The 25,424-nt window shown below is 29.0% G+C and overlaps 2 protein-coding genes and 1 long non-coding RNA gene across 3 annotated transcripts; 1 reads left to right on the top strand and 2 right to left on the bottom strand.

Moving 5' to 3' along the window:
* Positions 1 to 658: 658 nt before the first annotated feature.
* On the bottom strand, positions 659 to 4,031 carry LOC105676840 (retinol dehydrogenase 11-like). The gene is made up of 6 exons (XM_012375034.2): positions 3,424 to 4,031; positions 3,007 to 3,088; positions 2,337 to 2,641; positions 1,901 to 2,020; positions 932 to 1,148; positions 659 to 816 (listed from the first exon to the last, which is right to left on the bottom strand). The coding sequence occupies exons 1-6, from the start codon at positions 3,539 to 3,541 to the stop codon at positions 666 to 668; spliced, it is 993 nt and encodes a 330-aa protein (XP_012230457.1). The 5' UTR covers positions 3,542 to 4,031; the 3' UTR covers positions 659 to 665.
* A 5,096-nt stretch (positions 4,032 to 9,127) lies between these two features.
* On the top strand, positions 9,128 to 15,929 carry LOC136997267 (uncharacterized). The gene is made up of 2 exons (XR_010888076.1): positions 9,128 to 13,421; positions 14,222 to 15,929. It is a non-coding gene; the product is annotated as an uncharacterized lncRNA (long non-coding RNA).
* A 2,077-nt stretch (positions 15,930 to 18,006) lies between these two features.
* Positions 18,007 to 25,021, bottom strand: LOC105675842 (actin-like protein 6B). The gene is made up of 6 exons (XM_012373296.2): positions 24,183 to 25,021; positions 23,891 to 24,091; positions 22,560 to 22,997; positions 21,583 to 21,923; positions 21,317 to 21,412; positions 18,007 to 20,918 (listed from the first exon to the last, which is right to left on the bottom strand). Exons 1-6 carry the CDS (start codon positions 24,205 to 24,207, stop codon positions 20,754 to 20,756), a joined length of 1,266 nt encoding a protein of 421 aa, XP_012228719.1. The 5' UTR covers positions 24,208 to 25,021; the 3' UTR covers positions 18,007 to 20,753.
* Between the last annotated feature and the right edge of the window lie 403 nt (positions 25,022 to 25,424).

Here is a 25,424-nt window from a genome sequence, read left to right as displayed (position 1 = left end):
TCCTCATTACCAAATATTTGGTAATGGGAACTTAAAAAATTTCGTCCTCATTACCAAATATTTGGTAATGGAAACTAAAAAATTTCGTCCTTATTACCAAATATTTGGTAATGGAAACTTAACGAATTCATGCCTTTTTTAAGAATGGATATATTTATGTATTATATAATTTATAAATATATAATAAAGATTAGTTTCATTGGTCACTTTTTCATCGATTGCGCAACCGTAGTTTGTAAGTAGTAGTAATCGTAATTTTACATCGTAATTTACGCTTCTTATTTTGCATTCTTTATGATAAAACTTTGGTAAGACTTCTCAAGAAAAAGACCTATATTTGTCTATTTATTTGTTTAAATTTGTGAGATATTTTAGTTACTCGATTCTGTTCCCGAATCTGACTTTCTTGGAAATGATAAGAGATACAGACTTCTGTACGGTCTCATTTGACAAGGCTTTTCAAGATCTTTTGGACAAGACTTATGTTTGTCCATCTGTCGCATAATATATCAGAAGAAGAACATCACACTCGGAATTATCATTTTATTGCAGTATCTACTTTATTCGGTTCTCATAACGCCTATTGTATTATGTTTCAATTTTACATGAAACTGGTAGAGTGTAGTAAAGACTGTCAGTACTACTAACAATAAATTTAGCTGGCATTAATCAGCAATTTGACGTGAGATAGTATTTAATAATGTAACAAGATTTTCCTCTGGCTCCAAATGCAATAGTCGACAAGATACATCCCACAACTTTTTGCTATAATCGGCATTCATCGCTTTGCTAGATGTCATGGCAGGACTGCAATCACTAACAAAAACAAAGAGAAATTACAAGTATTACATAATTAATTTTTAAATATAAAATAATAAAATAAAATTAATATATAAAAAATATATTTATATATATATCATATAACGCTTACGAATAATAGAGCCCAGTCTCTTCGCCCGCTTTTTCATCTACCGCATAATATATCGTTGTTTGTGCTCCTTGCACTACATTCTTAAAAAACATCCATGTAAGAAAATTGAAAAGTTTATCCGAACCAGAAAAAAAGGTTTTGCCAACATGACGTCCTATTTCCGTTGATACAATACCAGGATGTAAGGCGTAAACATTTATCCCTCGTATGTGTACCTCTGTAATATTAATTAATTTAAATGTTAAATAGCCTACACGTTCCTTTTAACATTTAAAAAAATTGTAATTGTATACAAATATATCATTACGATTTATATTTATTAAACTTTACAAAGTATCGCACTCTTTTTACACTACTTTACAATGTATCATATATTGATAATAAATATAATAAATGATTAAATAATTTTAAGAGAGGATGCTGGAGTGCCTGACGAACTCCGACGCGAAAGCGCCATCATTTCGATGGAACTAAAAATGAGAGTGATATTATCGGCATAAGTCATAATCTAAGTATGAATGTATTGTGTATGCGTATGTGTGGTGCGTGTATATATTCGCATATTATTGTATAGCGCCTCTCTGATATTATCCTGGAACTAATCTTCTGTTATTTTTTCATCTGTTATACCGATAATGGACGCACAATGTATGTAAAAATAGTCGGACAAGAATATTTTTTACATTAGACTTTTCAGCCCAATTTTAATGGTTCCATAACATTCTATTCTGCAGTCCGCAATTTGCGCTGCTCTTATTCGGTGTATTAAAATCGTTAAACTTTTATAAAAAGCTAAAATTGATAGCTCTAAAAGACATGTTATCCTAAGAGTATGTCAATAAACTCTCATTTTTAGTTCCATTGAAATGATGGCGCTTTCGCGTCGGAGTTCGTCAGGCACTCCAGCATCCTCTTAATCTTTAACCAATTGTTTATCGATAATTTGTCCAAACTTCTTTTTTAACTTACTTGCTAATTGATGCGCGAGTTCTTTAGTAAATAGAATATTTGCCAGTTTACTCTGTGCATAAGCTTTCCATGGTCCATAAGACTTTTCCAAATTGATATCATCAAAATTTATATTGCCAACTGTTAAAGAAAAGGATAATTTGTGTTTTTAATGGCAGCAAGTATGGAAAATGTTGATTTCATGAAATTACTATACCAGCCTAAAATTTAATACTTTTCTTTACAAATAAAGGTTAGTCAGCTGAAAGTTACCACATAAAATTATATAAGATTTTCAATAAAAACTAATTATTCAAATTTTATCAATTATTTTACATAATTAGTTAAAAAACTTGTTCCAATTTCAAAGCATTTGCTCTATTCAATGTATTTGTATTTGTATATATGTTCTATGTTTTTTCTGTTGGTCCGTCTTGCAATATGTATTCAAACTTACACCAATGCGCCATAGACGATACGTTAATTATCCTGCAGCCAAAGCCAGATGATCGCAATTTCGGTAGTAGTAGCAGCGTTAAAAGAAAATGTCCGAGATAATTCGACTGCAGGTGCATCTCGTTTCCGTCCTCGGTTTTCTCGAATGGATACATTGCAATGCCGGCATTGTTTATGAGAATATGAATCACCGGTTCCTTTGTTAGTAAACTCTTAGCACATTTTCTTACACTTTGAAAACTGCTGAGATCCAGTTGGTAAACCGCGAGATCACCTGTTTTATCCCTCACCTGTTGCCCATCCACTCTTGAAAGTAATATAAAATTATCAGTATTATTTTATCAAACAAATAAAACGTGTAAAATCAAAATTTTTTACATTTCTGTAAAATAACTAATAAATCAAAAATATTTTATTATTGTGTATTATTGTTTATTACTAATAATATTTTAATTACAATTTGCGATTATCTTACGATTTATTAGAGTTATTAATATAATTTTGCTTAATATTTCTAAATATACATTGATGCAAATTTATTTTAAAAATACATCATAATGCTTTATTTAGAATCAATAATAACTAAAATTTACACCTTATTCATTGAATCAATTCAAATTGATAATTTAATTATTAATATGTTATTACATGGATATGATTTATATATTTACTTTGAAAATGGATTCCTCTTTATGTCGTCCATTGCAGCGTTTGCCTTTTCCATATTACGACAAGCCAAAATCACCCTGGCACCTAAATGCAAAAATGTTATCCATGTTTAAATATACTTTTTGCATTTTTAACTTAAGAAATCAAAATTAAAAAAAGTGCGGAAAGTGTTTAGTTAATATGTATCATTATATGTATATACTTGTATCAAAATAATCAAAATTTATCAATAAAGCACTCGATCTTTTTCATATCGCAGCAAAAAGTTTTGATGATCCAAGATTTGATCAACCAAGATCGAGGGCTCTATTGATAGATTTTGAATGATCAACAGAATTTATATTCAGATCTGTATCTGGCTCAATTTATAGATATTTCAGCAAAAGTGTCCTTTCCGTGCACAATTCGCTCTCACTTACCTCTTCGATATAAATCTCTGGCAGTCTCCTTACCGATTCCAGAATTTGCTCCCGTTATAATCACAGTTTTGCCATCAAGACGCGCCGTACTATCACACAAGGTATTAAAAGGCCACATTTTCTATATTATGCTCAACTTTGACGACACCGCTGATGTGCTCTTAAAAGTGACAGGTTAAAGCCAATACAAATAATTCAACACGACACAAAATATATATAAGCGCATATAAAGAATTTGATTACATTTTGATCCTCATCGACATAAAACTGTTAGTGCATTTACAAGAAGAGCCAAACATACTAATGTTTCTTTACAAACAAATACTCAGCACAATTTAGGTATTTTACCAATAACATACATTTTATTGCTATTTGTTGAGTATTTTGGTAGAAAAATAGGAGCTATCTTGAACATATGCTTACTACTCTATTCTGAGCGAGCGTAGAATCTACACTGTAGATAAAATGTAGATAGTCTAATTCGTTTAATTACAACAGGTAGCGCATGCGTACAAAAATGAGGCATATTTCACATGTCCCAACTATCACATCTAATGATAAAATAACAACATCGATTTTGTTAACTTTTATTAGAAACATTCTCTTTTCTTTGTGCGCTATTATATAACTAACAAAAATTTAAAAATTAATTTATAAAACAATAGAAAATATAATTGTTATCAGTTATTGTAATTTGAATGTCTATCCCCATACAGCACACAAAGATTGCATACACATTGCATCAATCTTTCATCGCAATGTTGCAATATTGCAAATTCGCTGCAAAATGTTGTTGCATCATTGCTGTGGGGTTACAGCAACGTTAAAATGTCCGCTTTTATAAAGATTGTAACGAAATATTACAGTAATATTGCAATGTAATGAATTTGCAATAATGCAAATTGTTATTGCAATCTTAGAATAATGTTGCATATATTTTTATTTATTCGGACATTTATCTGTCCGATTTTTGAACAATCAGTTCAATATCTGAATTCTCAGTGTTGAAGTCGTATCAGAAAAATTAAACTGATAAAAATAATTACTATGTCTTTAATTTTACTAGCCACTCTTTGCAAGTTTTATATAATCATCATGACTAAAACTTAAATACGAGATAGATTTTGCAACGCGCGTCGCATAGCGGTAAACAAACAAACTAGCGATTACCGAATATTGTTATTGCAATGTTATTGGAATGTTGCTGTCACATTCTCATGAAATATTACAATTACAGGTTGCAATAATGTCTCAACAATATTACATTGCAACTTGCAAGATTGTAACATTGCTGCAATGTAATTGCAATGTTCTGTGCTGTATGGGTCGTACAAAAGAAAAAGTAATAAAATTACAAGAAAAACTCGTGCTGCTATGATTGAAGATTGATTAGAGCAAAGTTAGCAAGGTCTGTTGGCAATACAGAAGAAAGCGTGGATGGTTCATTAAAAAAAAAGTAAAGATCTAGAATCAAGATTATTTAGTTATTTAAGCATTAAAAATATTATGTATTGAAGTAATCCAACAAAATGTTAAGTAAGTAGTGTAATAATCACTTTTGAATTTGTAAAGCTAAGTAGAAAGAGAAAAATTACCCAGACAGCACAGAATATCCAAAAGACGTCCAGAGGATATCTCGAAAATGTTTTTGAGACGATAGAACGTCCTCTGGATATCCTTTAGATGTATTTTAGACATTGTGCTGTCTGGGTAAAAAAAAAGTTGTATAAGTTATTAATGCATTTCATCTAAACTAACAAAAAAGTAACGAAAAAAAGAACGAACAAACCTTGTAATCCGAGTAAGTACGTAGTTATATTATAGTCAATAAATTGCAAAACAATTAAACTGTAATAATAATAAATTAAAATCACACAATAACGTAACTTATGTGAGAATAGTGCATCTGAACAACCTATGCCTCTCAAGATTCATACTCAACTGACATAGAAAGTTGGAACTTTCAAATTTAAAGGCTGGCTATTGATGTACAGTAGTTAGCCTTGACATTAATTATTTATTTTTTAATTATCTTACCTTAACACTTTTATACACAGAATAATAAAATAAATCAATTGGAGTAAAAAAAACACATTGTCTTTAAGAAAAAATATATAGCAGATATCACGGAAATGTCACTAAGTCAGCAATGAAAAAAAACGACTGGTAATTTTATTCAGCCGGACCAGTTTGTTACTGTGCAATAAAAATTTAAAAATACAATATAAATATATAGCTCTTTTTCTTATTCAAATAATATTCTTGAAAACAACAAGCTGATAGAGCCGGAGCTAGTTATAATTGCTCAAATTTCCTATCATGATAAGGATGCGTTACCTAAATTGACTATCTTGTCAACGTTTTACGACTAACGACGATTTTTTAATTTGTTACACTGAAGATGGCCACGTCCTTTAGGCCGAAACGTATGTAATGTTATAATAAAAGGAAATTTGAGCAATTATAACTAGCTCCGGCTCTATCAGCTTGTTGTTTTCAAGAATAAAAATTTACATATTTTAAATAAAGTTAAAGATTTTTATTCTGAGAGCTTGAAATTTTTAAAATCAGACATATATAATACAAATTTATTTCTAGCTAAAAAAATATAGAAATTATTGGCGATTATTTAGTTCACAAAAAATTTATTTAAAAACGTGAAATTCTGTCTTTAATCTTCAAGAATTCTGTTTTTAAGAAAACGTGGTATCTCGACAAAAACAGTACATGAAATCCACGTTATTGTCATGTGAATCAGTATCGTAGAAACCATATGGATATTTGAGTGAATAATAAACGTTGTTTTATTATTGATCTAATAAACGTATAAATATAAATATTTATAGGCGTCTATAAGATGTCTATTAGACGTTTTTTTGATCTATATTTTTTACTGGGTATAGAATAATATTGTCTTGTTTAATACAAATTTACCTCGCCTGCAGTATATATAAAAATCAAGATATTCGTAAATTGATTATCCATTGAAAATCACATTGCGATGAACACAACAATATACCTCGATTGATCAATTATTATCTTTAGTAGAAATTTCTACGTGAAATCTATATTGACATTTCAAGACTAAAATATTTCGATGTAGTGATAAAAATAAAACGTTACATCCTTATTAATTCGTAGATAAATTTACATTCACGTAATCCACGTAAATTATGTAAATAAATTCGACATGGATGTTACGCAACTGTCGGGATGACCATGTGAGACGAATAAAAGGAAACAGCACGCATAACACTCGAAAGAAAACTGAATGGTCGTCGCTTACCTGAAGGACTCCCCAAAAAATGGAGATATAGATGGCAATCCACCTCATAAAAAAAACCGGTGCTAGGTAACTTCGAAAACAAATAGATCATTAGATCACAAATAAGGAGAAGAAGAAGAAAAAGAAATCTTCTTTATTAATATAACTTTCACAAATTTTATTCTTGATATTGCAAATATCAATAAATATTACAAATAAACAACTCACCAATTCTGTAATAATTTCAAATTTTACTTATTAACAGCTTTTCTAAATATATTAATAAATTCGATTGTTCTCATCATTGAACGTCGAACGTATATGACACGTCGCAGTAAGTTTAAAGTAAGTGAGAAAGATAGAAATACTTTTCGTTTATGTTGCTCTTATAAAGTTCCATTCCACACTTACATTGACTTTTCTCCGATCTACGCTACGCATATTTAAGGTCTTCTATATTAGTAAAACCTTTTTTTTATAACAAGAAGTAATTTTAAGACAAATTTTGTTCCATTTAAAAATTCCTCCACTCTACCCGTTCCAGAAAGATTCCATCGCTTTTCTAACTAATTGCGTAGAACTTATAATAAAAAAATTTTGGTTTGATTAAAATTACGAAGTCACACATTAGTTAATAAATAAATAATTTAAAAAAAAAAACTTTTTTTTATTTATTAATAAAATTAGAAATTGTCAAGAAGTTTTTCACTTAAAACGTTTACATTTTATTTACATAAATTATCTTGTTTTTAATAGTGACAGCATAATATTAATATAATACTCCATACTCATAAAAGGATTTTACTTGTTGCATATTATATAAATATTTAATATATTGTCATATTAAAATAATAAAAATATTTATATTTAATTTAATTTATATTTTTAAAATATTTATATGTTATTAAAATTTCCTGAATACCATGCCTCTACCATTTTTATAAATATAAAGTAAAAATCAGCTAAATACAATAAATTTTTTCTTGACAAACAAATCCGTTTTGCATAAGCAAATGTTATTAATAAACAAGCTTATAGAACCAGAGCTGGATATTTTTACGTGCTTAATTATTTATTTAAATTAAGAGTACAGACGTTTCCGTACAAGCCATTGTTTTCGGTTTTCCTCAGTACGCCCAGCCAAGCTCCCAGCCAAACTCCTAGATGGCTGCTTTCGTAAAATTAGCTGTGTGCGGCCGAGCATTGTCATGTTGCAAAATGACATTATATCGGCGGTTTGGTCGTTTTTGTTGAATCGCATTGGCCAGACGTCGCAGTTGTTGCAAATAAAGCTCGGCCGTGATAGTTTAATTTTTTGGTAGTAACTCAAAGTGGATGACACCTTCCCAATCCTATCAGACCGACAGCATTGTCTCCGGTAAAAAAGCGCTATGGACTTATGATACAACCAAATATTATGTTTCAATTTTATATGAAATTGATAGAATGTAGTAAAGACTGATAATAAATTTACCTCGGATTAATCAGCAATTTGACGTGAAATAGTATTCAATAATGCAACAAGATTTTCCTCGGGCTCCAAATGCAACAGTCGACAAGATATATCCCACAACTTTTTGCTATAATCGGCATTCATTGCTCTGCTATATGTCATGGCAGGACTGCAATCACTAATAAAAACAAAGAAAAATTACAAGTATTACATACGTAATTTTTAAATATACCATAAAATTAATATATAAAATATATATATATATATATATATATATATATATATATATATATCATATAACGTTTACGAATAATAGAGCTCAGTCTCTTCGCCCGCTTTTTCATCTACCACACAATATATCGTTGTTTGTGCTCCTTGCATTACATTCTTAAAAAACATCCATGTAAAATAATTGAAAAGTTTGTCCGCATCATAAAAAAAGGTGTCGCCGCTATGACGTGATATTTCCGTAGGTATAAGACCAGGAGGTAAGGCGTAAACATTTATTCCTTCTATCTCTGCCTCTGAAAATCGAATATTAATTAGTATAAATTTTTTAATAGCCTTCAGGCTTTTTTATAGTAATTCTATATATTTTATTTATAGTTATTTTAATATTTTAATAGTAATTGTATGCAAACATATCATTGCGATTTATATTTATTAAATTTTATAAAGTATCGCAATCTTTTTACACTATTTTACAACGTATCATATATTGATAGTAAATAATATAATAAATGATTAAATAATTTTAATCTTTAACCAATTGTTTATCGATAATTTATTCAATCTTCTTTTTTGACTTACTTACTAATTGATGCGCGAGTTCTTTAGTAAATAGAATATTTGCCAGTTTACTCCGTGCATAAGCTTTCCATGGTCCATAAGACTTTTCCAAATTGATATCATCAAAATTTATATTGCCAACTGTTAAAGAAAAAGATAATTTGTGTTTTTATTGGCAGCAGATATAAAAAATGTTGATTTCATGAAATTACTATACCAGCCCAAAGTTTAATACCTTCTTTTACAAATAAAGGTTAGTCAGCTGAAAATTATCACATAAAATTATATAAGATTTACAATAGAAACTAATTATTCAAATTTTATCAATTATTTTACATAATTAGTTAAAAAACTTGTTTTAATTTCAAAGCATTTGCTCTATTCACAATGTATTTGTATTTGCATATATATTCTATGTCTTTTCTGTTGGTCCGCGTTGCAATATGTATTCAAACTTACACCAATGCGCTATAGACGATACGTTAATTATCCTGCAGCCAGATAATCGCAATTTCGGTAGTAGTAGCAGCGTTAAAAGAAAATGTCCGAGATGATTTGACTGCAGGTGCATCTCGTTTCTGTCCTCGGTTTTCTCGAATGGATACATAAAAATGCCGGCATTGTTTATGAGAATATGAATCACTGGTTTCTTTGTTAGTAAACTCTTAGCGCATTCTCTTACACTTTGGACTGCTGAGATCCAGTTGGTAAATTGCGAGATCACCTGTTTTATCTTTAAGCTGTTGCCCATCCACTCTTGAAAGTAATATAAAATTACCAGTATTATTTTATCAAACAAATAAAACGTGTAAAATCAAAATTTTTTTTACATTTCTGTAAAATAACTAATAAATCAAAAATATTTTATTATTGTGTATTATTGTTTATTACTAATAATATTTTAATTACAATTTGCGATTATCTTACGATTTATTAGAGTTACTAATGTAATTTTGCTTAATATTTCTAAATATACATTGATGCAAATTTATTTTAAAAATAGATCATAATGCTTTATTTAGAATCAATAATAACTAAAAAATTTACACCTTACTCATTGAATCAATTCAAATTGATAATTTAATTATTAATATGTAATTACATGGATATGATTTTTATATTTACTTTGAAAATGGATTTCTTTTTATGTCGTCCATTGCAGCGTTTGCTTTTTTCATATTACGACAAGCCAAAATCACCCTGGCACCTAAATGCAAAAATGTTATCCATGTTTAAATATACCTTTTGCATTTTTAGCTTAAGAAATCATGATTTAAAAAAGTGCGGAAAGTGTTTAGTTAATATGTATCATTATATGTATATACTTGTATCAAAATAATCAAAATTTATCAATAAAGCACTCGATCTTTTTCATATCGCAGCAAAAAGTTTTGATGATCCAAGATTTGATCATCTAAGATCGAGAGCTCTATTGATAGATTTTGAATAATCAACAGAATTTATATTCAGATCTGTATCTGGCTCAATTTATAGATATTTCAGCAAAAGTGTCCTTTCCGTGCACAATTCGCTCTCACTTACCTCTTCGATATAAATCTCTGGCAGTCTCCTTACCGATTCCGGAATTTGCTCCCGTTATAATCACAGTTTTGCCATCAAGACGCGCCGTACTACCACATAAGGTATTAAAAGGCCACATTTTCTATATTATGCTCAACTTTGACGACACCGCTGATGTGCTCTTAAAAGTGACAGGTTAAAGTCAACCCTGATGAAAATATTTTTCTAAAAATATAACAAAATTTTGCTGAAATGTATTTGAAAATTTCTCTCAATTGACCCCATTAATTAATTTCATAAATATTTCAGCAATTTTTCATTAAAAAGTAAAAGTTTTCAGTTTAATTCAGTAAATTTTATAATGATAATTATTTAAAAATTACAAAAATAAGGCATATTTTACATGTTTCAATTATCACATCTAATGATAAAATAACATCGATTTTGTTAACTTTAAATAGAAACATTCTCTTTTTTTTTGTGCGTTATTATATAACTAACAAAAATTAAAAAATTAATTTATAAAACAATAGAAAATATAATTGTTATCAGTTATTGTAATTTGAATATCTATCGTACAAAAGAAAAAGTAATAAAATTACAAGAAAAACTCGTGCTGCTATGATTAAAGATTGATTAGAGCAAAGTTAGCAAGATCTGTTGGCAATACAGAAGAAAGCGTGGATGGTTCATTAAAAAAAAAGTTAAAATCTAGAATCAAGATTATTTAGTTATTTAAGCATTAAAAATATTATGTATTGAAGTGAGCCAACAAAATGTTAAGTAAGTAGTGTGATAATCACTTTTGAATTTCTAAAGCTAACCCACATAGCAAAATTTCATCCTACGGATGTCCGTGGGATGTAATGTAAAGAATTTTCAGATATCCCTGGGATGTCTGTACAAAGCTGTAGGATATCCGTAGGGCATCCATGGGATATCCGAATGTCCGCTTTTCAGATATCCGTAGGACATTTAAAAATAAATCCCTGGGATATCCCTGGAATATCCTACATATGATTAAATTAGATCCCAACAATGTCCCCTGGATATCTTTTTTTATCCAGATAAAATCCAAATAAAATTATTGAATATAGGATGGTGTTCATAATCCGATTTTATATTCGAAATCATTTTAAAATCTCATTCAATCAACAAAATGGTTGCGCAACATTATTTCATTAGTTGAATGAAATCATAAGACGATTCTAAATATAAAATCGGACTATAAATACCACCCAAAAAATATCTATTTTAAATGTTTATTTAAAATGTCTTTAAAAAATATATTTTTTAAAAAGATTTAAACAGAAATTGTTTAGTTTTAAGTTAAGGAAGCAATAAAACAGTAATCTTAATAAGTACCCACATAGCAAAGATCTCCTCAGGACATCCCAATTTGATCGAAATAGTCCCAGTTTGATCCAGAACAAAACGTTATCCGTAGGATTACCTGAGGATATCCCGTGTAGCATGTCCTGTGGATATCTTATGTACGATCTCCGCAGGACATCCCATTTTGATCAAAATGATTCGAATGATACAGATCGATAATAAATAGTTATTCGTAGGATTTCCTAAAGATATTTCTAGCACAAAAAATATACGTACATTAAAATTGCTGTTTCTTCAAATTTAGCAAAAGATTTCTTACATAAATATTTTTTAGTAAGACATTTTTTTGCTTAATTTGAACAGAGAACAAATTTAATTTTGTGTGCATGCGTAAACACACATATAACATACAAATATAATTTTAATCCGTCCATTTGTTAAGAGCAAAGTACAAGTATATATAGAGAAAATATTTATTTCTATTATATGACGATACTAGAACTTGGTCATCGAGTTCTTGGTTCGAGAAGCCAGTATATACAGTGATGGAAGAAAGTTCCGTAATGGTCAAATATCTTGGAAAATAATGATTATGGAAGAAAATGTTCAATACAAAAGTTTTAGTATATCAAATGGTCTATTATATGGTTATATTGAAATGACCTTCATGTGACCTTGAAAGACACCGCGAAGGTCAACTTTGAAATCTTAAATAGAATCTCCTATTTTCTATTACATATTCTTAAAGCTGGTGTTAAGACGTTTCCGAAACAATATAATAAAATTATTTTTTATTAAGTACTTTTCGAGTTATGAGGCTTGAAAGTTACAGCATTTTGACATAAAATACAAAATATCTTGTAAAACATTCAATTTTCAGAAATCTTTCAGAAGAAAAAATATGTAATTTGCAACATGCAGCTGCATATTTTTTTTTAAAAGCAACAATGTTTTCTTTATATCAATTGATTCGTCTCATTATTTTATGCATAAAAGTATTAAGGTAAGATTCCTGAAAATTGAATGTTTTACAAGATATTTTGTATTTTATGTCAAAATGCTGTAACTTTCAAGCCTCATAACTCGAAAAGTATTTAATAAAAAATAACTTTATTATAGTGTTTCGGAAACGTCTTGACACCAGCTTTAAGAATATGTAATAGAAAATAGGAGTTTCCATTTAAGATTTCAAAGTTGACCTTTGCGGTGTCCTTCAAGGTCACATGAAGGTCATTTCAATATAACCATATAATAGACCACTTAATACATTAAAACTTTTGTATTAAACATTTTCTTCCATAATCATTAATTTCCAAGATATTTGACCGTTACGGAACTTTCTCCCATTACTGTATAAGAATACTGCTTTTTGATTACCTAACCTTTCTCGAATCGACAACTCGAATCAAATTCTAGTGTCGTAGATCGGTGAACATTGAGATTAACGCAGACAGTGAAGTGTGAGTTTTGTGCTATGATTCTCCCTTAAAAAACGGAAAAAGGCGCATAAGCGATAATATAAGGCGTCAGGAACTATTAAATTGACAGATAATTATTAAAATCTAAAATTATTATATCATATGCAGGTCATCTTTCTATATATATCATAAATAAGGTTATGTTTGAGAGATGTTGGTTAGTAGAACACCGCTACTACAATTTTTATTTATATATTTTATATTAATTTTTGTGCTATATATATATTTATAGCACAATTATATATATATATATATATATATATATATATATATATATATACACATATTATATATATATATATATATATATATATATATATGTATATAATTTTTACAAATAAGTTAGTTTTACGTATGTAATATTATGTATATGTATAGTATAGTGAAAATAGGATTCAATATTATTGTTTTAAATTATATTGCAGGAAGAGTTTGCTTATTTACAGTATAAAAAAAAGACTATAGATACTAATATTTAAGTCATCATTAATTATTGCGTAAACAAGGTAACATAATATTCTTAACTTATGGCATAAACAAGGTAACATAATACATGCATCTTTAAGAATAACTAGTTCTTTGAAAAATGACAAGAATTATGTATATGTAGGAAATATAAATGTTTGTTTTGTTAATAAATTTAGTGAATGTAAGTTTAGTGAATATATACTACGTATATATATATATATATATATATATATATATATATATATATATATATATATACCCACACATACAAATACATAAACAAACACTTAAACACATAGATATTTACACTAATAAATCTATACATAATGCATATACATATAATACATACATTAGATTTAGTTATTAAATTATAAAAATTAGATTAACTTTCCATCTAATTCATTAAACATCCGGTTTAAAAAAATTAAAAATATATTGAGAGGTATATGTTTATATTTATGTTATATAAATGTTTATACGTATTTGTAGGTACAGTTCAATTAAAATACCCGCAAGCTACTGAGCACGAAATTTCGGAACCAATTAAATCATGACTTCGTCATGCAATTGAAAAAATAAAAAAACTGAATGCTGCACAATAAAATATTTAATACTTTTTTTTTATATTTTGTTCATGTGTATAAATTATACATAATATTAGCAATTTTATGTATAAAATATTATGTATGTAATATTATTCATATTAAGTTATAATATTTAGTAATATCAAGTTTATTAATTTATATCTAACACTGTGACTAGTGCAATTTTGAAATGTACAAGACGTATCTTTAGTTTTCGTTTTTATATATACAAATTTTATTTTTATCGTGACTATTTTTACATTATATAGTAAATAAAAAATTAAAAAAAAAATTACATATTTTATAATAAAATGTGCTTCAAATGTACTATTATTTATATTACTTATACGTATTTTACCTTTTTTGAAATGTGTCTATTCTTAAAATAATGTAATATATTAGAAGCTTTTATTTTTAGAAATTTTGCTAATAATCTTTCCTTTATGCTCATAAAGATACTTACATGTCAAATGTCTATATAAAATATTTGAAAAAAATATGTATTTTGAAAAAATGTTTCAAAAATTTTTTAGTTTTAAAGGAGTAATAAAAAATAGTAATAAAACAATATCTTGATAGTGGTGTCATTAAAGCGAGATTGTCGTAAATTTTTAAAATATAAATAATAATTAATATGAAACTTTTCGAGAGAGAAAGAGAGTGACGTTACTTATTAAGATTACTGTTTTATTGCTTCCTTAACTTAAAACTAAACAATTTCTGTTTAAATCTTTTAAAAAAATATATTTTTTAAAGGCATTTTAAATAAACATTTAAAATAGATATTTTTCTGGGTGGTATTTATAGTCCAATTTTATATTTAGAATCGTCTTATGATTTCATTCAACTAATGAAATAATGTTGCGCAACCATTTTGTTGATTGAATGAGGTTTTAAAATGATTTCGAATATAAGATCGGATTATTAACACCATCCTATATTCAATAATTTTATTTGGATTTTATCTGGATAAAAAAAAATATCCAGGGGATATTGTTGGGATCTAATTTAATCATATGTAGGATATCCCAGGGATTTATTTTTGGATGTCCTACGGATATCTGAAAAGCGGACATTCGGATATCCCACGGATGCCCTACGGATATCCTACGGCTTTGTACAGACATCCCAGGGATATCTGAAAATCCTTTACATTACATCCCACGGACATCCGTAGGATGAAATTTTGCTATGTGGGTAACGTCTCTCTCTTTCTCTCTCGAAAAGTTTTATATTAATTATTATTCATATTTTAAAAAATTACGACAATCTCACTTTAATGACACCACTATCAAGATATTGTTTTATTACTACTTTTTATTACTCCTTTAAAACTAAACAATTTTTGAGACATTTTTTCAAAATACATATTTTTTCAAATATTTTATATAGACATTTGACATGTAACTATTTTTATGAGCATAAAGGAAAGATTATTAGCAAAATTTCTAAAAATAAAAGCTTCTATTATATTACATTATTTTAAGAAATAGACACATTTCAAAAAAGGTAAAGTACGTATAAGTAATATAAATAATAGTACATTTAAAGCACATTTTATTATAAAATATGTAATTTTTAAAAAATTTTTTATTTACTATATAATGTAAAAATAGTCACAATAAAAATAAAATTTGTATATATAAAAACGAAAACTAAAGATACGTCTTGTACATTTCAAAATTGCACTGGTCACAGTGTTAGATATAAATTAATAAACTTAATATTACTAAATATTATAACTTAATATGAATAATATTACATACATAATATTTTATACATAAAATTGCTAATATTATGTATGAATTATACACATAAACAAAATATAAAAAAAAAATTGAATATTTTATTGTGCAGCATTCAGTTTTTTTATTTTTTCAGTTGCATAACGATTTAATTGGTTCCGAAATTTCGTACTCGGTAGCTTGCGGATATTTTAATTGAACTGCACCTACAAATACGTATAAACATTTATATAACATAAATATAAACATATACCTCTCAATATATTTTTAATTTTTTTAAACCAGATGTTTAATGAATTAGATGGACAGTTAATCTAATTTTTATAATTTAATAACTAAATCTAATGTATGTATTATATGTATATGCATTATGTATAGGTTTATTAGTGTAAATATCTATGTGTTTAAGTGTGTGTTTATGTGTTTGTATGTGTGGATATATACAAAAATAATGTAAAGTATTGAGATGGCACGTGCCAGAAACATCGCAACACGGTGATAGAATACAATTCAATAATCTGTATTTTGTTTAGCTTCGTTATGTATTCCATACTATACATCAAAATGCTATGTTACATAAAAATATGTAAACTTTATCGAAATTATTTGTATTACACATTTTCTGACGTAATATTTAATAATTATAATAATAATATTATAATATTTAATAATTCAATAATTAATAAGCCTATACCTCATAATCACCTGATAAGAATCACTCGATTAAATAAAAATAAGGTTGTTATAGTGTAACCTCATCCGTTTTCGATTGCGTTTACAAACATCTAAGGTCTCTATTGGGTGTACTAAACAGGACCCGATCACTAAGTGAAGCCTTACCTGATCAGTTTCTTATCGGGGCCTTATTAATATTTTTACTCGGGTTCCGAGTGGAAATATTAATAAGGCCCCGATAAGGAACTGATCAGGCAAGACCTCACTTAGTAATCGGATCCTGACGAGTACACCCAATCGGGACCCGAGTAAAAATATTAATAAGGTTTCGATAAGGAACTGATCAGGCAAGAGTGATCGGGTCCTGATGATTACACCCGATCGGGACAATACAGGCGCGTGCTACGCGCGCGCATTTATTATAGTAATTTAATAATTATGAAATGTAAATATTTTAATACAATTTTTTTTATTTTAAATAACCGTCAAAATAACCTTCGCTCTCAAAGTATCAAACTGTCAGAATAATCGCGATAACCAATCAGCGTCGCGGAAAAGCGTCAACATACTTTCAATACATTCGAGTATCGATCTTTCATGCCTTTTTTAAGAGTGGATAATGTAGAATAATTAGTAGAATGATTTATATTTCAAGTAATTCTGTTCTGAGATAGCTATATCAAAAAATAAATAAAAATAAAAATATTGTAATATGTACGCAAAATTTTTTGACATTTCGAGAGCGGATTGCAAAGTTTCAATGAGGATTGCGACGATCGGAATCACCGGCCGGATGATCATGCTGGTCTGTAAAGCTATTTATCATCTACTGCAATCAAAACGATCTAGAGATATGGAACTTATCCACTATCGAATATGATAATAAAGTTACTATGAGTGGATACTTCTGCTTTTAAATGTTTCTTCGGCAAAGATATATCTTCGTTATTAACAAAAATATATAATAATAACGCAACTGGAATCTTTTACAATCTTGATTGCATCAAACGTGAGTGCTTGATCATGCGATTACAAAGCAATCAGCGTACGAATCTAATTGTTCTTTTGCAAAATTATAGAAAATTGGCATGTAAGGAAGATATTCAGGTTTCGTAAGTGGCACAATCATAAATTTTTATCGTCTATTCTTAACACGATTATGAATATTATCTTGTCTTACATTTTCTAGAAGAATTTTTTTAAACGCTGCTTAAATAGCTATAATCATGCCACTTAAGAACTTTCTAGACTCATGTAGCACATTATAAACTTTTTTGATTACAAATGCTTAAGCTTTATTCAATACAAATGTTTAAAAGACTAGGAACAGAGCATACGGTATTTCGTATATTTATACATAATACATTATACGATGACATAGCACGTGACAAACTTGGCGTATGTGTCATACGAGTACCGTCTGCGTTTCCATTACAGAATTTTTGTCTGAGACATTGTATTGTAGGCTTATTAATTTTATGATATTGCGTGCAATTTTTGAATTGTACTGTAATCTATTTTCTTTTACAACAATGTATCTAAATCTTGACTTGTACTGTCGTTTTGTTTCTCCTTTGTCAATATCGATCAAAAGATAAATTCTGAGATTATTAAATGTTTTGATTTTTTATAGTAAAGTTTTTTACATTATCATATTTCCAGTTATTTACGATATCATATTTTCAGCTTACGATATGATTAAACGAAATATACAAATGTTCTTATAATTTTGCATTTTTTTTCTCGTGTGTCTTGAGATCCTGCGCTGTCAAATGTGATATATTCAATCTGTTCAATATTTGAAGATTATTCCAGTATTAGTAACTAGAGTTAATCTCACCGAGAAAAATTACAAATGGTAATAACGCTCTTGGAGTACATCGTTCACTTACTCATGATTAGATATAAAAGTTATTAGTTTAAACTACATCTCTATTTTGTTATATTGATTGTATTCATCATTTTTTTGTAATTCAGGTGTATTGTCATACACACCTTTTGATTCAGTTGTTATAATTTAATGTTATAATTTTGATGCCGATTTTATAATAAAATGGCTGTTAAAGCGCATGACAAATATTTTTTGCAGAATATATGCTGAAATGTTATGTAATATTATCACTGATGATTTGAGAAAGCAGCAACTCAATCTTTTACTTTTATAGAAACGTTTACTTTGTCATATTTTAATAACCTATCAATAAAAATTATAAATAAAATAATTGTTGTAATAAAATATAAATAAATAAGTAAATATTTTCTAAGCAGCTTGAGAAGGAAAAATCCGTTTTTACGTAAAATTTTAAGTTGCTGTTTCTTTGCAACTGTGCTATTGTTATATTTAATAGATCTTCAGTTGCGTTATAGTAACATTCAAGCCATATTTCTATCTTTTGTATCAAAATATCTACAAATTAGTCTTTTAATAACGCGTGATTCGCGTATGATGAAACAGTACCAAATTCCATACGTAGATATAAATAGTGAATATGGTGTTAGAGATATTACGTTTTGCTACATTATGATAATGTTACTTCTTAAGGATAACTTAGAGCGAGATAGTCGATAACGGATATTGTCTCGATATAAAGCGAGTATTTTGTTCACAGCGAAATAAACATCTATTGACAGTGTCTATTACAATAATCTATGTTGTACTCACTTATGTTTGCAGAATGGCTTTAACGGAAAGTGATTTTTTCTCTTTTAATTGTAGGATACAATATATGGAAGATTCTTGAAGTAATTAGGAACTGTATCATTTTTATAAGCCGCGTATATCATGTTTATACGCTTATTTAACTCTAATGTCTAAGCGAGTTGTCGATTAAATACTGCTCACTCGCGATTTATGCATTATACAAGGCGTTTCTGATCAAACTACACTTTTGGCTAATCATATGCACGATACATTACTCGGAATCGCTCTAAATGTATGAATTTTTATCACAAAAATTATCCTTCAAAAATTGAGAAAATGGTCGCACACTATTTACGTTTCGTTAATAATGCTTTTGTAATATCCTTAAATTTTTAGGCGCTTTAGAATGAGTTTGATAATTGTTGCTCATGAGGACGGTTTACGTTACACCGTCGCCATTACGTTAAGTTATTTCTAACGTTTTCATAAGACATTTGATTAGTATATTTAAGATTACACTAAAAATTGGTAAGTTTATCTTATTTCATTAGACACACTAATGCGTAATAAAAATTTAAACCCATACAGCACAGAACATTGCAATTACATTGCAGCAATGTTACAATCTTGCAAGTTGCAATGTAATATTGTTGAGACATTATTGCAACCTGTAATTGTAATATTTCATGAGAATGTGACAGCAACATTCCAATAACATTGCAATAGCAATATTCGGTAATCGCTAGTTCGTTTACCGCTATGCGACGCGCGTTGCAAAATCTATCTCGTATTTAAGTTTTAGTTATGATGATTATATGAAACTTGCAAAGAGTGGCTAGTAAAATTAAAGACATAGTAATTATTTTTATCAGTTTAATTTTTCTGATACGACCTCAACACTGGGAATTCAGATATTGAACTGATTGTTCAAAAATCGGACAGATAAATGTCCGAATAAATAAAAATATATGCAACATTATTCTAAGATTGCAATAACAATGCATTATTGCAAATTCATTACATTGCAATATTACTGTAATATTTTGTTACAATCTTCCTAAAAGCGGACATTTTAACGTTGCTGTAATCCCACAGCAATGATGCAACAACATTTTGCAGCAAATTTGCAATATTGCAACATTGCGATGAAAGATTGATGCAATGTGTATGCAATCTTTGTGTGCTGTATGGGAACAACACAAAAACATCTTAAGTACCTGAGTAATTTGTAGATGTCATTTAGATTAGATAGTGTTAGATTTTGGTGTTATTTCAGAAACTACTATTTACTAAAATAAAAAAAAAAATTAATTTACTAATATATAAATATAAGAATAGACCGTCTGCTTCTTGTCAAGCTTCTTTTCGTTAGTGATTTACGCGCATCTTTCTAGAATGAGCTTGCCAGATTCTTCGTATTCCTGACGTGACAGCCACATTTGCTGAAACGAGCCTAAGGAACTGAGGATCGAGCCGCCAATCCAGGCACCATAACGACGCTCACTTGAGCTATTCGCACTAATTATTTTCAGTCTCATACTCTGCAAACAAGTTTACAATACAAGTGTAGTTTTAAAGTTGGGTGAATAAAAAAAATTGTAACAAAATTTAGAAAAACCGTGTTGGTGTTGGTAAAATGTTGTAGTGTTTGACACTTGTCATAAATTTTTTAAGAAAAATTTTGTTATTGAGCTGCAGAATGTAGAAAATACGTATTGAGCTTAGAAGTAAAAAAATAAAAAAATTGTAAAAAACGGCCTAAAACACGTAAAAGTACAAACTTCAAGTTTTAAAATGCATTTTTAATTTTTTGTTTGCAATAATTTTTTATCGAATTTTAGTGGTTAAAAAATTACTCAATTTTGTACGTCTGCTCTAAGTGTTCTCTATTTTTTTGTGGAGTAGTGTATAATTAATGTAAGTTGCAAAATGAGTTTACCGGTGGAGTCTTGCTGGCCAGATCTCGATTTAATCTGTCGCTGAATCCTTGAAGACAGGAATTACCACCGGTCACTACTACACTGCCGTATAAACTCTGCAACGTGGACATTTTGTTTATAAAACTTTGGATCTTTTTATCAAAAATAATTAATAAATACATTACAAAATTAATTTTAAACACTTGCAATTTATTATAATATTCTTAATTTATTACAATAAAACTTAATCAAACTTAATATAAATTTGCATAATTAGAATACATACTGGTCTGATGTCCATATCGCACATTCCAACACTCGTGGTGACCAAAGGACCGATCCCTAAAATACTCGCGCCAACGCCCTTAACATTGCTAGGATCAAAAAGAGCTTCCGGTATTATGAGTCTTATGGATCCATAATCGTCATTGTAACCAGTCGGGAATTCATAATGTTTCATAGGCAAAGTATTTGCTATGTCTTCGTCATAAGGACTATCTGACACTTGCAGGCAATTCATTTGAAAATCTTGCAGTAGTTCTCGAACCATATAGCTCAGCCAGGAAGATGTTGGTGTCGATCCAGGTCGTTTCGTCCAGCGAGGTGGATCTCTCTCACGTACCACATCTAAGAAAAAAAAATATAAATGTGTTAATCAAAATGTGTAAAAATATGTGCTAATTTAATTTAAATTTAAATTTTAATTAATAATTAATTATAATGTTACGTCTTGCGATCACTTCACGATTTCCTTTTCTCAACACTTGAACGATCGAGAAGAAAAGAAACCATTTCTTTCACTAACTAATTGTTACTATCATGGGATTAAAAGATTCGGAGCAATTTTCTTTGTTTATATTTCAATTAAAAGTTAATATTTTATAACTTTTTTTTTTAATCCAAACACAAATTATTTTATGTTCTTCCAGAGATTGCGTGTACAGTCTTTTTTTTAGATAATAAGAATTAATTAGAAAGTTTTTTCTTGCTTAAGAAAAGATTAATAAATAGGCTTGTCAAAACCGATCTAATTTTGATTGTTAATAAAAATAATTGTTTTTAAATTTCACAGTCCGTTTGATTTGTTGATCAGGCCCTATGTTTATCAATTTACGAAAGATTTCTGCAGCCCTTCAAATTGTATTGTTTTGTTTTTATTCATTAAAATATTGAATAAATCTAAATGTTATAAAGTGATTTTTTTACATTTTTTACATACTTTTACATTTTTTACATTCTTTTATTGTTAACGAGGCTATTTACCTTTACTAGCGACGAGACAAGCCGGTACTAATTCGACATCCTTCTCCTCGAAAAACTGTCTACATTGCATGGTGATGAAGTCGCCACCTAAAGGACTCTTAACGATTCCTTGAGTGATAACGTAACCGTCATGAACCGGAACTGCGCTTGTATGTGTAGCACCGCTGTCTACAACCATCGCCGTGGATCTGCCGTTAGCGTACGCGGCCAGTACGGCGTTCTTACAAATATACATGGCTGGTACGTTGAATTTTTCGAACATTAGCTCCAGCAATTTTTCACGTTTCAGTCTCGTATTCCACGGGCACTCGGTCATCAAGATTGGGTGGTGTTCGGACAGAGCGTGCAATCGTTGTTTATAGGTGTATTCGGTTAGTCGCTCGAACATGTCCCAATCTTCGATCATGCCGTCTTTCATCAGGCTTACTATCTCCATATCTAAATCAAAATGATACATTTTGACATTATTCAAAAAGTTATAATAAGATTATCCACAATATTGTGATTTTAGTGATTAATTATAAATTGTTCAAGACCATCTTTATTATACGAAAACTATACAGTTCTAATATTAAATAATTGATAATTAACGCAAAAATTGAACTTTCCATAAAAAAATATTTTATATAAAAATTATTTTTAGAGAGAAATTTGTTTATTACATATATTTCGTAATAATAAGCTTGTATAAAGAGAGATATTAATATTGTAGAATTAAAAAATATAGGAAATATGTATTTGCATTAGTCTCGTTGTGTTATCTCCAAACTATTCAACAAGACACACGACAAACAAGGATTTATTTATGTAAGACATAAAATATTAGACAAGTGTATATGCTCACTTTTAATTGTCCGGATATTATTATTTAATTTAAACTTATTAGAAAAGAACAATAATAAAGACCCTTACGAGTGCCAAAAGCCGCGAAAATTGTTTTCGAGCTATCGATGACGATTCGATGACGATTCGATGACGATTCGACATCGAGCTATCGATAGGTCATACGAATATTAAATGTAACCGTTTGCCTTTTATCCGACACATATATTAAATTTATTATTATACTGATCATTACTTATTATTATTAATTTGTTCTAAAACATCAATAAGTATAAATTTGACTTACAATATTAAAATAAAACACAAAAGTGAAATCAAATATAAACTAATATGTATTGTCCCAAACCTCAATCATGCCGTCTTTTGTTAGATTTTATTTCTCATTTTGACATATTACTCGCACATTATTTTATTAATACTCTAATATTATCTTTTAATTAAGTAATTCTTTCATAAATTCGGAAATGGGAAAACACGTGATAGCATACCCTTCTTTCGCACTTGGATAGCTGTGACGTCGATATTGTAGTGCTTCCTGGTGACATTGTTGCAATCAACGCCGGCGGGATCGGCGGGTTCCTCCCACACTCCAAGGGTAGTCGGGATCTCGGCCTTCGGCGTGTCCTCGCCGCCATATCCCACGCGGAGGCTCTGGTGTCCGACGTCGAAGATGATAGCACCTACCTCGTCTGGCGTAACAATCGGGAGTGACCACGCGGGATTATCACATGTATAAATACGTTTCTAACCGGGATAATTATGGAGCGCGGCCGTACTTACCACCGCCGTAGACACCACCGCTCATAGTACCTGAAGGGAGAGGAAGTCTGGCGCATGCCCGGATGGAACTCTTCTACTCTTGCACTCTTCAATACATACTCATACACACACACACGCGCATGTCGAATAAAGAGGGCTGCGCGGCTGCTTGTCCTCTTAGGACTAATCGATCGACAGTTAGAACGAACATATTAAAATATCTTAAATTTGATATTAAGAATCAAATTGATAAATACGAAGTATTAAAAAATGCAACAGTAAGTAACGACTTTGTTACAGTACACTTTATAGAAAATTTGTGTCATAATTTAGTCTAAATAATAAATTTATAAATATGACAAAAGTTTCAAATTTTCTTTTTTTTTTTGTTTTCTTTTTCTGTCTCTTACTTTTTTTTCTTTAATCCACTTTTTTATGTGATTCTAAAGCGCCTTTATCTCCAGTTTTGTTTAGTGTATTTTTCCTTTTTCTGTGCAGTTTTTGTTTTTAAAATTAGTTTCAAAGTTCTCTATTCCGCAATATACCTTTCACGTTCATTGTTTTTTTCTCACAATCAGCACTTTTTTCCGCTTTGTTTTTACATTTTAATTACATTTTAGCTATTTTAGTTTGCTGACTGTTATTTTTATTCTTTTTTAGATATTTGAATCTTTCTTAAGCTTTTTTTAACTTTTTAATATATTTAGATTCTTTTATATAAATATAGTTTATTATCAGCGCTTGTTTAACTTTTTTTTTCATTTTTTTTATTAGCTGCCTTTTTCTTTTTAATCGATTCATCTATTTTTTCTTCAATCCTTTCGGTAAGTTTAATCTTTAGTTCCTATCTTTTCTTTCTATTAAAACTAAATAACACAATCTTTATTTTCTCTATTAATTAATTTATTTTGTGTAGAATAGATCAAGTTTGTAATTAAAAAGGAAAAAATGTTAAGTAAAGGAGGGACAGGTGAAAAAATACACAAGCTCGAAACGAGTATTTCCAATATGGAATCAGTGTTGTATATTTTACAAAGTAAATTGAATATAAACAATCTAAAGTCTTCTAAAACACAATAGTACGAATTTTGCGATAAATTATTTCGTGTTTTGTAAAGATAGACGATATATCATCAACAGGGCGACTTCTCTCGCTTTCCTTCATTTCGCGCGAATAGCTCGAGAGCCGAAATAACACCGGGGCGTGGGACACGGGGACTTAATGGCTGAATGAAAAATCCTCGTCACCTGGCCGAGCGTGAA

Source organism: Linepithema humile, chromosome 1 (assembly GCF_040581485.1).
Source record: "Linepithema humile isolate Giens D197 chromosome 1, Lhum_UNIL_v1.0, whole genome shotgun sequence".
In the NCBI taxonomy this organism is placed as follows: Eukaryota; Metazoa; Arthropoda; class Insecta; order Hymenoptera; family Formicidae; genus Linepithema; species Linepithema humile.
The sequence above is the reverse complement of the archived record's forward strand: the minus strand, read 5'-3'. Positions and strand labels throughout refer to the sequence as shown.